The 15,232-nt window shown below is 45.5% G+C and overlaps 1 protein-coding gene across 1 annotated transcript; it reads left to right on the plus strand.

The window, feature by feature from the left end:
• Positions 1–865: 865 nt before the first annotated feature.
• Positions 866–14,835, plus strand: LOC116895979 (baculoviral IAP repeat-containing protein 1f-like). Its single transcript, XM_032897015.1, has 6 exons — positions 866–1,691; positions 3,731–3,898; positions 5,841–5,993; positions 6,302–6,388; positions 8,414–8,578; positions 14,026–14,835. The coding sequence occupies exons 1-6, from the start codon at positions 866–868 to the stop codon at positions 14,388–14,390; spliced, it is 1,764 nt and encodes a 587-aa protein (XP_032752906.1). The 3' UTR covers positions 14,391–14,835.
• The last annotated feature ends 397 nt before the right edge of the window (positions 14,836–15,232 follow it).

Genomic DNA, 15,232 nt, shown 5'->3' on the forward strand with positions numbered 1-15,232 from the left:
GGGCAGGTGGACTGGTGGTTTGGGCCACACTCGGCAAGGGCTAGGAACTGCCCATGTAAGTCAGTGGGATCTTCAGAAGTCTTGGGCTACTGTAAAGCCTTGTCGCTTCTGTCTCCATCCCGCAGAAAGGAGCGACACCACGATGTTCTTCTCAAAGTGGTTTATTCAGGAACCTTACAACATGCGAACAGTAATCTTTCTTTTCTTTTCTTCTCTCCTCTCCCAGCCCCGGCACACTCCTTATATCCTCCCTCAACTCTGCCTCCTCAGTCCAGACTACGTAATCTCAGTTCATAGGTTCACATCACATGGCCTGATCTTGAGTCATGGGCCTCATGGCAGTTCTCACAATGGACGTGGCTAGTTTCAGGTGTGTGAGGAAGTCAGGTGGTAGTCATGAGACTTAGCTGCAGTCCTGGGCGCCATCTTGGGACTGCCGCCACACCCGTTCCCCACAAAGCCTGACTTACATTGTCTACTCTTTCCAAAGGTAAAATCCTCAGAACGTCATGCTCTAGGATAAAGCACACTTTCCATATTTAAGGTCATAGTTAAGCAAACTGATCTATCCAAGTGTAGCCAATGCACACGCAGAGATGACGCTTCTAAAGGAAAGCATTTCTCTGGGTAGCTCGAGTTGGTGTGGATACTTTAAGGAGCATTGTTACCTAACGAGTGCTTCTTAGGACTGGAGTAAAAAGTGCCAGCCAGGGTGGGTGCTGTTGGAGCAGCCCTATGGGTACTGGGAATGAACTTGGATCCTCTAGAAGAGCAGCCAGTGCTCTTAACTGCTATGCCATCTCTCCAGCCCCAGAAACACTTTTACTCGCCCAAACTGACAACATAAATAGTCGTTGACAGTAGAATGGATAAAGAGTCCCTGGAGAACATGTCTGAAAATGAGGATTATATGAAGCTCCATCCAGAAACTTTTCTGTGGTTGCATTTTGTTAGAGGGTTGTGGCTAAATTCTCCTGAATCTTTCTCTTCATTCCTTTCAGAACATTTATTGAACATTGCCCTAAACTTTGCTTATCAAAGCAACACAGTTGCTGCATGCTCTCCAGTTATTTTGCAGTTCCTTCGAGAGAGAACACTGGCTTTGAGAGTACTGAATTCACAGTACTTTTGGGATCACCCAGAAAGCCTGTTACTGTTGGGGAGATTAAAGGTTTCTATAAATGGAAATGAAATCTCATCTCATGTGGACTATTCATTCAAGACATATTTTGAAAACTTACAGCCACCACCTATAGATAAGGAGTACACATCTGCCTTTGAGCACATAAGTGAATGGAAGAGAAATTTTGCTGAAGATGAGAACATCATAAAACACTATAGAAATATCTGGCCCAGGGTCCTACCAGACATCAGTGAAGGGTACTGGAAACTGTCCCCCAAGCCTTACAAGATCCCTAGGCTGGAAGTGGGAGTGAACAACATGGGTCCAGCAGACCAGGCACTGCTCCATGTCCTAATGGAAATCTTCTCAGCTTCACAGAGCATTGAGTTCCATTTATTCAACAGCAGTGGCTTTCTTGAAAGCATCCGCCCAGCTCTGGAGCTGAATAAGACCTCTGTCACCAAGTGTTCCATGTCCAGGCTGGAGCTCAGCAGAGCAGAACAGGAACTGCTTCTCGCCCTGCGTGCCCTGCAGTCTCTTGAGGTCTCAGGAACAAGCCAGATTCCAGGTATCCCTGAGTGTACTCCCATGACCATTCTGCTTGACACTGTCTTCTCATTCTCAGCTTAGATGAAGGAAACCTCGAGATGGGAGAGATCGAAACACTTTCATTCTTTTGGACCAGTGGAACGCCCTGAATCATAGAATGGGTTTCTAATAACTCAAACACCACTAGGAAAACATCACTACCAGTATTTAATCTTTCAAGACCCTTATAAGGGTGTTTGGATTGCTTGCTGGTGGTAAATGGTAGACTACATGTAGATGATGCTGGGGAATCATCTGCACTCAGGGTGCTCTCTCATTTACTTTCCCACTTGCAATGTGCAGAGTGTCCAGTTTTTTACATCTCTACCATTTCGCTTACACTTGGCTTGTCTGGGACATGGTCTAGTAGTCAGTCTTCTCTCCTGTAGTTCAGATTTCCATTCTCCTCCCTGATTGAGGACTCTCTTCATGTGTCTGTGTCTGAGAAGTGCTCTTGAATTCTTGTCATTAAATGTCAAGCTATGGGAGTTCATCTCTGCACTCTCAGGAGTCCAGGGACTTAGGGAAGAGTGCTGTTCTGACTTTGAGACCAGCTTGGGGCATATAATGAGTCTGTGCTAGGCAAGGTTATGGAGCAAAACTGTCTCAAACAGAATAAAACCAAATCATTGGTGTTCTGTTCTAGGAGGTCTTTGTGTATGGTGGCTTTAAACCTGTATGTTATAGGCAGAGTATTTGGCTACCATGTGCAAGACTCTGGATTCCATTGCAGACTGACAAAAATAAATCTATATCAACCTTTATCAGTCACGTTGTTTCAAAAACACCTCCTCCCATTGCGTACATTGGCAGTTCATCTCTTTGTGTGTTTTGATGCATGAACAATTGTTAATTTTGATAAGATCTTTAATAGTCAGGGTCTGTGATAGAGGAACTTGTAGAGAATTTACAGAATGAAGCTATGTATAAAAAGAAAGGGAATTTCTTAGAATGGTTTACAGGCTGTGGTCCCACTAGTCCAAGAATAGCTGTCAAACAACAGACAGTCTGTGAATCCAGTGGGTATTCAATATATGAGGCTGGAAGACGCATGCTCTAGTGCCAGTGTGGGAATAGAGTTGCTAGTGAGAGGGAGAGCAAGCAGAGAGAGAGAGAGAGAGAGAGAGAGAGAGAGAGAGAGAGAGAGAGAGAGTTTCCTTCTCTCGTGTCCTTTATCAGCACCAGAGAATGTATGGTCCAGAGTAAAGTGGATCTTCCCACCTCAAAAGGCCCTAGTAGATGTTGATCTTCCCAATTCAAAGTTTAATTTAGGGAAAAAACCTCCACAGGTGTGCCCAGTCATTTGGGTTTTAAATAATTTTCAAGGTAGTCAAGATACTAGCCAAATATTGCCCAATATCTAATTTTTTTGCTACTGTTTTTTTTTCCTTGTCTCTTTGTGCTCTTTTTTTTTTTTTTTTTTTTATTAACTTGAATATTTCTTATATACATTTAAAGTGTTATTCCCTTTCCGGTTTCAGGGCAAACATCCCCTCCCCCCCTTCCTTATGGGTGTTCCCCTCCCACCCTCCCCCCCATTGCCGCCCTCCCTTGAGTCTAGTTCACTGGGGTTCAGTATTTTTGCTACTGTTTTTTAAACGTGTCTAAAGATGCATCACCATAAAGTCCAAGGTCCTGAATATTACCCATTTTCTCGTAATCGTCCTATGGCTTTAGCTCATACATGTGTCTTTAATCCAATATTTATCTGTTATGAGTTGGAAGCAGGAATCCAGCTGCATGTGCTTTGGCATGTGCAAAGTCAGGTGTTCCGCACTGTTGGTTAGGGAGGTGCCAGTTATTATTGTGAGCCCAGAGACCAGCACAGGGCTTCCCCTAGAGTCCTTCCATGATCAGCAGATGCTGCAGCTGGCAGTGTCTTCATGGATGTGCTTCTACACAGATGTTAGGATGTCAGAGAGCTCCATCTTGGGAGCATGAATATGGCTGACGATCACAGCACCTTGAGAACTTGCACTTGGAGCTCTTGAGTGATGGAAACTATGCACTGCTTTCCAGATCAGCTCTTCCATAACTTGGACAAGTTCCCAGGCCTGAAAGAACTGTCTGTGAGACTAGATGGCACACAGGACGTGCTCTCAGTCCTTCCGGGAGAGTTCCCAAACCTCCATCACATGGAGAAGTTATCCATCCACACCTTCACAGAGTCTGACCTCTCCAAACTAGGTAAGGACAGTGCTTGGATCTCCAGTTCACGTGTGAAATGGAAACGCTACTTGGCTAGTAATTGTTAGAACCATTCAGTCATTGTTTGTTCAAACTTCCCTGGGCCTGACATCATGAACTGTGGGAGAAGCACCTTTCCTTGGAAACTTATTGTAAATCTTGAGTTTTTAGTATAAGCTAAGTACTGCTCTGAACACTTCACAAACAATTCGCTCTTCACTGTGCGAGGGAGACTACTGTGTGGTGGTCACTGTGCATCTGGGGGCAGTAGGTCATAGAGAGAGATGCTAAGTGAGTTCCTCCAGTCTCTTCAGCTCTGAGAGGCCATTGCTTATGTAGCCACGGCTGTGCATCCAGTTGTGATAAACCTGAAACGTTTCTGCACGCTCAGGGAAACATAAACTTTCCTTCTGTTCTTTCTACCTCTTTTCCAAGCACCATTTTCTTGACAATTGGGCTTTCTTCCTCTTCTTCTGAAGCAACTTTTCCTCTGCCCTGACCCGGTATTGTGCAATTGCTTTCTGCTATATTCCTGGCCTTCATCGCTGAACATCCCAACTTACCTCAAACGGTACGGTTTTCCTCTCCACCTCATTCTCCCCCTCTTCCTCCTCCTCTTCTTCATCTTTTCCCCCAAAATTATGTGTAGAATTCTTTTATTTCAATTTTAAGTTGTTCTTACATCACCACTTACACATCTGCTTGCCGAGGGAGAAGGAAATCTTACTGGTAGCACTCTGAACATTTCCCCATTTTTTTCCTCATGTATGGTGGAGGAACATGCAACCATGTTTCTGAAATATGTCATTTAGAAAAATGCTTTAAAATATGCTAAGCCACTTGATTTGGGGAGCACTGAAGACTAAGTGAACCTAGAAGTGACAATCCAAAAGCCATTGAAGATGGCATGGTGCTCCACACCTGAAACCCTAGCCCGTGAGAACCGAAGTGGGAGGGTGGCTCAAATTCAAAACCGGTGAATTCTAGATCAGTCTGAGCTGCAGCGTGAGGCACTGTCTCACAGAACAAAAACCAAAAACCAAAATAGTTTTGGGAGTGCATTAGCAAGCGCGTGCGCGCGCACACACACACACACACACACACACACACACACACACACACACACTCACACAATTACATGGAATGAAAATTTTAAATAAAAAATAAACTTCACAATTTTATGCTATGGAATTATTCTTCCTTTCACGGTACTTTGTATGGTATTTTTATTCATAAATGTAGTATACAAACACAGACACAGGGTGAAAAGCTGAAGGAGGCTTTACCAAGCCCTTATTTTAAAAGAATTATTATTTTTTTTTTTTAGAATTTCAAGCATCGGTGCTATGTTTACACCATTTTTGCTCATCCTTCCTCCAACTCATGACTACTTCTTCATGAGGCTGGGGGGAAGGGAGGCACAGAGAGAGGGAGAGAGAGGAGGGGCAGACAGAGGCGAGGGAGAATACTAATCATCAGGAAGGAGGTTTTCAGGTCTGTTCTGCTCTGGTCCGTCCAAGGCTGTGTTGAAGTGAGGTGTCTTTAGCAGCAGCGTCTTTCTGCCAAGTTCTGGGAGCAAACCAAGAACAACAGCCAAAGCCTGTATTGTTTGGGGGAATCTCTTGGACTCTTCTGAAATCCTCGAGGGAACGTTTACCATGTCTGAGACTGAGGTTGTACTTACCCTGTGGTAAGCCCTTATTTTGAAATTTGAGAACAGAAAGCTGATCCAGAGAAGGTCAGGAACTTGCCCCACGTTGTCTGCTCACTAGTCAGCTGTGGAAGTTGAGCACAAGCCCAGGGGATGTAGTCTGACATCTAGAAGCTGTGCCACTGTGTTACTGCCTGTTTAATCGGTGTGGCTGCAGCTGATGGGTCGAGAACCCATCTGGTAAAAATTTGCAGCCTTCTTTAATTACTAAATATCCTTCCTCATTTCCAGTTAAATTGATTCAGAACTCTCCAAATCTGCATGATATCCACCTGAAATGTGATTTCCTTTCAAACTGTGAGTCTCTCATGGCTGCGCTTGCTTCCTGCAAGAAACTCAGAGAGATTGAGTTTTCTGGACGATGCTTTGAAGCCATGCCCTTTGGTAAGAACTGTACAGCCTTGACTTCAGATGCTCCTGTACAGAGTCATTAAATACTCGAGAATAAATGCCACTGATGTCATGGGAACTGTGAGGACATCGGATCCTCATCAAGGCTCTCACAACAATGAATGAGCTACAGTTAGTAAACTACAGTTTAAACATTTCATTTGCATAGTTGCGTCCTCTCCTTAGTCTTAGTGATTCAGTCTGAATGTGATATCACCTTTTGAAAAACTCTATTTCAATGGTTCTCCTCTGTGTCATAGGAAATGTGTCTGACATAACTTAATTTTATTTCCTTTTACCAGTCACCTTGTTGCCAAATTTTGTTTTTCTGAAGATATTGAATCTTAAAGGCCAACAATTCTCAGATAAGGAAACATCAGAAATGTTTGGTAAGTTTATTTATGAAACAGCGTTTCTTACTTTATTCTTTGTCTCTTCCTCCTTCTCCTCCTCCTCCTCCTTCTACTTCTTCTCCTCTTCTTTCTTTTCCTGTCACCCAACAATAAAGCAGGTTTGAATGTTTGTCCCTGGACTACTGGCTAGGTTTTCTATTGTTGTGAAAAAGCACCAGGACCAAAAGCAGCTTGGAGAGGGAAGGGTTTATTTCAGGTTACAGCTCTCAGGAACACTCCATCGCCTTGAGAAATCAGGGCAGGAACCTGAAGTCAGGACCTGAAGCAGAGGCTGCAACTCATCGGCTTTTTCATTATGCATGCCTCAGCCTGCTTCCCTATAGCACCATGACCACCTGTCCCGGTGCTGTCCTCGCTCATCAATCAAGAAAGTGCACCACAGGCTGGTCCACAATACAGTCTGGTGGAAGCATTTTCTCAGTTGAGGATCCCTCTTCCAAAATGATTCTGGCTTGTGTCAAGTTGACATAAGACCACCAGTACAACATCCATGGTAATTGGTTCTGGGACTCCTCTGCTGGTACCAACATTAGAAGATGCTTAAGTACATGATATAAAATGGTGCAGTGTTTGCATATGACCCTACATCCTCTGTATTCTTTGAAAGCCATCTCTAGATTGCCCTACGTAAACAGCGCCCGTTCAAGGACTATGACACCGTGGCAAATGTCTGTACATTCAGCATCAACATAATTCAAAAAATTCATGTCTGGAAAAAATTGGCTTAGAGTATTCCACAACCTTCATGCCAAGCTGGAAGCCTTGAATTTTATTCCCAGGACAAGCATAGTAGAAAGAAAAACTGATTCATAGTTATTGTTCTCTGAGCTTCACACACACACACACACACACACACACACACACACACACACACATAGAGAGAGAGAGAGAGAGAGAGAGAGAGAGTTTACAAACGCCGACTCAGAATTATTACCATTATAAGTACACAGAGATTTTCACTACTTTTTAAATGCTTTATTTATTTTTATTTCATGTGCACTTATGTTTTGTGTGCATGTTTGTCTGTGTTGGGAACTTGAGTTTCAGACAGTTGTGAGCGGCCATGTAGCTGCTGGGAATTGAAATCAGGTCCTCTGGAAGAGCAGTCAGTGCTACCCTGCCCCAAATTTCAAATACTTTGGACTTAATACATTTTTGAGAAAGTAATGAGTTTACATGGAAATTACTCTTAGCAGGTTAAATAAAGGGACAGGGGAGACTGCAGATGCATCTTCAGAGCTGTATCTTCATAATGTTTTGCAGACCATGTTGTTCATAAGGAAAACCTGAGTTTCCTATAGAGACACTCAACTCGTGTGTGTGTGTGTGTGTGTGTGTGTGTGTGTGTGTGTGTGTGTATGTTGCCATGGAATCCAGCACTCTGGGCAAGCACTGTATCACTGAGCCAACTCCCCAATCCGTGGACTTGAGTTCTAAATAAATACTATCATTTCTAACAAAACAAGAGTCTGTAAAGAAACTGGAAAGAGGAAAGTGAAAGGCAGGTCCAGAACATTGGCTCACGCTACAGAGTCCTCTAAATAGTTTCTACAAAGGCACAGAAGTAGAGACTGTTGATCACGTGATCTGCAGAATGTCATGCTTAGGGTACATGGTGAGAAGCTGTCAGAGTAGCAGACCATGATTTACTGAGGAGGGCAGATGTCCTAGAAGTGACGGCTGGAGGTGGGATGGAAGGGAGGGGTCTGAAGGCACTGTGCAGCTAGGAGAGTGACCTCCAGTGCGGACGCCAATTCAGATGACAGAGTAGACAGGGAGAGGCAGCCTGGATTTGGATCAAGAGACAGGTTGGGGGAGGATGGAGGAAACAGTGGTAGAGGGCAGCAGGGAGCTGCTGTGTGCTGACTCCTCCTGCCCTTGGGCAGGACAGGGATGAGGGGGGCCTTGGCTAGGTGTTGCCTCCTACACTACAGAGTGTGTAAGTCATTGGCTCTTATGATGGAGCAACTCCCAAGGATGGCTTCCTTGTGTCTCCCACAGCCCAGGCTCTGGGTTCTCGCAGGAAGCTGGAGGAACTGTTCCTTCCCAAGGGCGACGGGATCCACCAAGTGGCCAAACTGATTGTCCAGCAGTGTCTGCAGCTTCCCTGTCTCCGAGTTCTAGCATTTCACCACGTCTTGGACGATGACAGTGTGACTGAAGTTGGTGAGTTTCCCTCTGAGAACAGGGTTCCCTTGTGTGGAAGCTGTGGCATCCATGGAGCTGCCTTCACCTGCTTCCTCTCAGCTCTTCTGCACGTGTAGATTCATCCTGGTCTGATGGGGAGGGTCAGTGTCTTTTATATTTGTCAAAATTAGTGTGTGTGTGTGTGTGTGTGTGTGTGTGTGTGTGTGTGTGTGAGTGAGAGAGAGAGAGAGAGACAGAGAGACAGACAGACACATAGACACACAGAGAGAGAGAGAGAGAGAGAGAGAGAGAGAGAGAGAGAGACAGAGAGAGACAGAGACAGAGAGAGATACAGAGACAGAGACAGAGACAGAACAGAGAGAGAGACAGAGACAGAGAGACAGAGACAGAGAGAGACAGAGGAGAGAGACAGAGACAGAGAGACAGAGAGACAGAGAGACAGAGACAGAGAGAGACAGAGAGAGACAGAGACAGAGACAGAGACAGAGAGATAGAGACAGAGAGAGACAGAGACAGAGACAGAGAGAGAGACAGAGACAGAGAGACAGAGACAGAGAGACAGAGAGACAGAGAGAGAGAGACAGAGACAGACAGAGAGAGGTGTAGAAGCATCCAGTCTCTGGGTTTGTGACAGGGCCTCACACATACACAGTAGACAGCAGTGTTCTGCCACTGCACCACAGACCAGTGTAAAGCAGTGATCTGTGTCTTCACAGACAGAGTGTTTCAGACCCCTGCCCAGATCATTCTTAGACAGTGCAGTGTAGACATGACACTTGACAGGGTGTAGTGTGTGAAATAGCACAGAGCAAGCAGATGTCCCTTCCTGCTCATGTTCCTCCTGCTTTGTTATCCAAGGTGAGCCACAGTCATGTGGCCTAGAGCAGTGTTAGGTCACAGCATTGTGACCATAGAGCACAGGAGCCTTGTGATTGTACCACACCAGTTCAAGCTGACTATAGAGCATTGTGTTTTTTCTCCAGACACCTAGAGCAGCTACATTTGCCATTTCTTAGAGCATGAGGGAATTGTGCACAGTAGCACATGTGCTATCAGCCTGTGACTATAGGCTATTCTTCCTTTTGCAGTGTAGCACATGATTGTCAGAGTTTGTGCCTTGTGTGTGTGTAGCACATGTGACTATAGAGCATTGTGACTGTGCCAGTGTAGCACATGTGACTATAGAGCATTGTGATTGTGCCTTGTGTGCAGTGTAGCACATGTGGCTATAGAGCATTGTGATTGTGCCTTGTGTGCAGTGTAGCACATGTGACTATAGAGCATTGTGATTGTGCCTTGTGTGCAGAGTAGCACATGTGACTATAGAACATTGTGACTGTGCCTTGTTTGCAGTGTAGCACATGTAACTATAGAGCATTGTGATTGTGCCTTGTGTGCAGTGTAGCACATGTGACTATAGAGCATTGTGACTGTGCCTTGTGTGCAGTGTAGCACATGTGACTATAGAGCATTGTGACTGTGCCTTGCACATGTGTAGAGCACTGTGCAGACATTTGTGTGCAGTTAGCACATGTGACTATAGAGCATTGTGATTGTGCCTTGTGTGCAGTGTAGCACATGTGACTATAGAGCATTGTGACTGTGCCTTGTGTGTGCAGTGTAGCACATGTGACTATAGAGCATTGTGACTGTGCCTTGTGTGCAGTGTAGCACATGTGACTATAGAGCATTGTGACTGTGCCTTGTGTGCACATTAGCATGTGACTATAGAGCATTGTGACTGTGCCTTTGTGTGCACAGTGTAGCACATGTGACTATAGAGCATTGTGACTGTGCCTTGTGTGCAGTGTAGCACATGTGACTATAGAGCATTGTAGACTGTGCCTTGTGTGCAGTGTAGCACATGTGACTATAGAGCATTGTGATTGTGCCTTGTGTGCAGTGTAGCATATGACTATAGAGCATTGTGATTGTGCCTTGTGTGCAGTGTAGCACATGTGACTATGAGAGCATTGTGATTGTGCCTTGTGTGCAGTGTAGCACACATGTGACTATAGAGCATTGTGACTGTGCCTTGTGTGCAGTGTGGCACATGTGACTATAGGGAGCATTGTGATTGTGCCTTGTGTGCAGTGTAGCACATGTGACTATAGTGCATTGTGATTGTGCCTTGTGTGCAGTGTAGCACATGTGACTATAGAGCATTGTGATTGTGCCTTGTGTGCAGTGTAGCACATGTGACTATAGAGCATTGTGATTGTGCCTTGTGTGCAGTGTAGCACATGTGACTATAGAGCATTGTGATTGTGCCTTGTGTGCAGTGTAGCACATGTGACTATAGAGCATTGTGATTGTGCCTTGTGTGCAGTGTAGCACATGTGACTATAGAGCATTGTGACTGTGCCTTGTGTGCAGTGTAGCACATGTGACTATAGAGCAAACTGTGTGACTGTGCCTGTGTGCAGTGACTATAGAGCATTGTGATTGTGCCAGTGTGTGCAGACTATAGAGCATTTATGATTGTGCCTTGTGTGCAGTGTAGCACATGTGACTATGCACATTGTGACTGTAGCTTGTGTGCATAGAGATTGTGGATTGCCTTGTGTGCAGTGTAGCACATGTGACTATAGAGCATTGTGACTGTGCCTTGTGTGCACAGTAGCACATGTGGCCATAGAGCATTGACCTTACTGCTGGGCACACTCAGTTACTGACCTTTTCTGTCCTGTGTGCCCATTCAATGGGCACTTGAACTGTTTCTAGCAGTCAGTTCCTATGAAGGGCTTCTGAGACCATTCTCATAGGATGGATGCGTCTAGGTATCAGTAGGGGTAGAATTTTGAGTTATATCATATAGATTGATGAAAACCGCTTTGGGGTGGGGGTTGATGTGCTACATGCCTATAATTGAACTCTTGAGAGGTTCAAAAATTCCTTGGCTAGATAGCAGGTTCAAATCCAGACCAGGTTACAGGAGACTTGGGTCATAAACCAAGAAAAAGGATCAAACCTCTTCATAGTGTTGTGCCAGCTTTCAGCCTCACCAGGGGCTGCTCCCCATTCTGTCTCTAGGAGATACTGTCAATCCCTTGCAGTTCAGGCACTTGGTGGATCTCATGGGTGAGACAGCCCAAAGCCTTAGTGAGGAGTTGAGGATTATCTTTCAGATTGACCAACGTCTCAAATAAAAAGACAGAAGAGGGGGAAAAAAGAAATGGTCATGCATTTCTGAGATGGGCCTCAGAATGCCATGTAGGGTCATCTAACCCATGGAAGGCTGGCTCATGGACAATGCACTAGAGGTTGGGAATTCTGTGAAGAAAACGAAATTACCTTAGCTGAACTCATCTTCCTAAGGATGCTCTCCCAGCCAGGTCCCCCACATGATTAACCCTTAAAGGAGTAGCTGATGGCATGTCACTACCTGGCGACAGGTCCATTCCTTACAGTATAATCTCAGAGGATGTGTTTAAATTTCCAGCCATGGGAATGGAGATGCACTCAGCAGTATTCATTTCCAGTAGATGAGTGTGCTTTACCCGTGGTGGCACTTCCTGCCCATGCTCACTTCCTGTGTATTAATATAGGTGCCCAGCATCATGTTCACGTCCTCTTCCTGCCTTTTACTTTTAGCCTTCCTATGCCCCACCATTTAAGGCACATCCCTTGTACATGTAGATTGCTAGGTTTTAAAAATCTAATCTAGGCTGGAAGTGGTCTGTTGTTGTAAAAATATAAAAACCAAAAGGGTATCGTTTATCTCCACTAGGACCATCACCGCAGTGCCCCAAGGTATCTGGTAGACATCTTGCCAGAAACACACGTTCCAATTCCGTGGGGGCCCAGACCAGCCACCCCACACTCCCTTACACTTAAATCTGCACACGAAAGAACACACAACACAGTAACCTCTGATCCAATTGATAAGATAAAATTGCCCACCTAAACATACAAAGCCCTGTGCACATCCATCCCTTAAGAGCATTCATAACAACCTGTAAATACACAGAGTGGAATCTTAACGTCAGCCTCCGTGTTCTCTCCACTGAGGCTTCTCTGCTGTTCCCGTCTCCTCCTCTTCCTTCAAACTTTTCTCCCGCCCATCCTTCCTTCTCGTCCAATGACAGCCTCCTTCTATCTTGTGCCTGCCTCACCTGTCACATCATCCCACAGTGGCAGTGCATGGCTTCATGCTCAGTACCAAAGAAGCAGAAGAAGGCAGATCTCTGGGGGTCCAGGGCAGCCTGATCTACACAGCCAGTAGCAGGCTGCCCTGGGCAGCACAGTGAGACCCTCTCTCAAGCAAGACAAAAGGAGTTAGCTGGTGTGGAAATGATTATGTCTGGAGTCCCAGATGTGCGGAGACTGAGGAAAAAGATCCAGAGTTCAAGGTCATGCTCAGCTGCAATCAAATTCAAGGTCAGCCTGAGACCACTGTCCAAACTAACAACAAGGGGAGATGGAGAGATGGACAGAGGGAGAAGGAGAAGGAAGGAGGGAGGGAGGAAGTAAGGGAGAGTGGGAAGAAGGACAAAAGAGAGAATGCATGTGTTGTCCCAAGAATAACCCAGGTCCTCAGGCTTGTCCAGAAGCTGCCCTCACCTGCTGAGCCATCTCAGTGTGGAACAGTGTCCATCTGTCCACAGACAACTGACCGCTTACTCTTGGCCAACGTTTCAATTTTACTGCCAGGCAACTGCACTTACACACACCATAGCATCAGATGATGACATCATGCGATGTGCAGAATCAAGAAAAGCAGGGGACAGCAGGCCATGGGTGGGGAGGGCTGAGCTGTTCTCTGATCCTCTCAGAAGCGCATTCATTCAGGGAATGAAGAAAACCTCCTGACTGTCACAGAAGATCCTTATTCAGGACACAGAAGAAACACTTTCTTAGGGCCTCTGTCTTTACACTCAAGCTACAACATGATTCTGAGTAAAATCTACCCTAGCCTTCCCCATAGTAGACAAAAGTGGTCAGATAGTGAAAAACAAAACCAAAGCCCTACTAGGTGTTCATTTCCAAAGTCACCATGAGCCTGGCTCCGTTTTCTTCAGAGCCCTGCTCTCAGTAACCGGGAGTCCCTTCTGAGCTATAGATGGAGGACTCTGTGTGAGGACAAGCTTTTAGGACGGTCACCTTCCCTTCTCTGCACAAAGGAGACACTGATGCTACAATTTCTCAGTTCCCTGCACTAACCCTGGTCCATAGCTGTCTCTGCCTTGACATATGTCCTTCCATGAGACAGAAGAGAAGTCCACATTGCCTAGACAGCTGCAACTCTCTGTGCTTGGCTTCCTGCTGTCTGCTTCCCCCTTTCTGTTTGGCCGGGAGGTTTCTTATCAACCAGGCAGCTGCTTGGTGCTTTCAAAATCTGATCTCTAAAACATCGTGTAGAGCATGTACCATTTTCATTGTTGGGGTTTGGGAGTAGTTCCAATAACTTGGCAGCATTACTGACACCCTCAGGATTCTGTTTTCATGAGTGTTTTGTTTTCCAGCCAGGGTGGCAACTAGCGGAGGTTTCCAGAAACTCGAGAACTTAGATCTTTCAATGAATCACAAGATTACTGAGGAAGGATACAGAAATTTCTTTCAAGCCCTGGACAACCTGCCAAACTTGCAAGAGCTGAACATCTGCAGGAGTATCCCAGAATGCATCCAAGTTCAGGCCAGCACCGTCAAGGCTCTGGGTCAGTGTGTGTTCCGACTGCCCAGCCTCACCAGGCTGGGGATGCTCAGTTGGCTGCTGGATGAAGAGGACATGAAAGTGATTAATGACGTGAAGCAAAGACACCCTCAGTCCAAACGCCTGACTGTCTTCTGGAAATGGATAGTCCCGTTCTCTCCTGTTGTCCAGGAGTAAAGGAAGCTCCTGAAGGCTACCGACAGTTCCAAATACCTGACTTCCTAAAATACTTTACTTTAGCTTAGCATGAGGATACACACCTGTACTTTCAGCATTTAAGATACTGAAGTGGGAGAATCATGAAGTTCTGACCAGCCTGGGTCGCATAGCAAAGTCCTGTCTCACAGATAAAGACATAACTAACCATCCTGTTAAAGAATACTTAGCAACTGTGTAGACTGGTAAATTTCCCCTTTCATATGGATATATGTTTCTGCCTGCATTTATAGCTGTGCACTACATAGACCGTGCATAGTTTGTAAAAGTGTGTTGAGCCGTCCTGGTCCTGGAGTTATAGATAGTTCAGAGTTTCCTTTCACTGCTGGGCACCACACCTTCGTCCTCAGTAAAAGCAGCAGGTGCTCTAAACCCTGCCAATATCCTAAGGCCAATAATTTTTTTTTTTAAATCTGCATGCTCATCACTGAACTTAGGAGCTATAATAAACAGTGCCTTATCAGTCCTTGTATGCTCCTCCTTCAAGTTGATACAGGGAACCTTCCTTTACCAAGGTCAACAGGAATGGCTGGCAGAAGGAACCCTGATCCATGGAAAGCCAAAACATGGTAGGAGTATTGGGTGGAGGATATGCACGGCCTGTTTATAGATTGAGTCAGTCTTACACATGAGGAAGCGGGAGTGAACTTCATCACAGGGTGCAGCCTACTCTCTCCAGGAGATGCTCCTTAGTCTTTGTAGAGCTTTTGCTATTCATTAGCCTTGGAGTGGCTGTTGACACCGTTGGTATTGCCAACAGGAGGAAGGTATTGGACTTAGAGAAAACTGCCTTTGATTCCTGC

This window comes from Rattus rattus, chromosome 3 (genome assembly GCF_011064425.1).
Source record: "Rattus rattus isolate New Zealand chromosome 3, Rrattus_CSIRO_v1, whole genome shotgun sequence".
Lineage (NCBI taxonomy): Eukaryota > Metazoa > Chordata > Mammalia > Rodentia > Muridae > Rattus > Rattus rattus.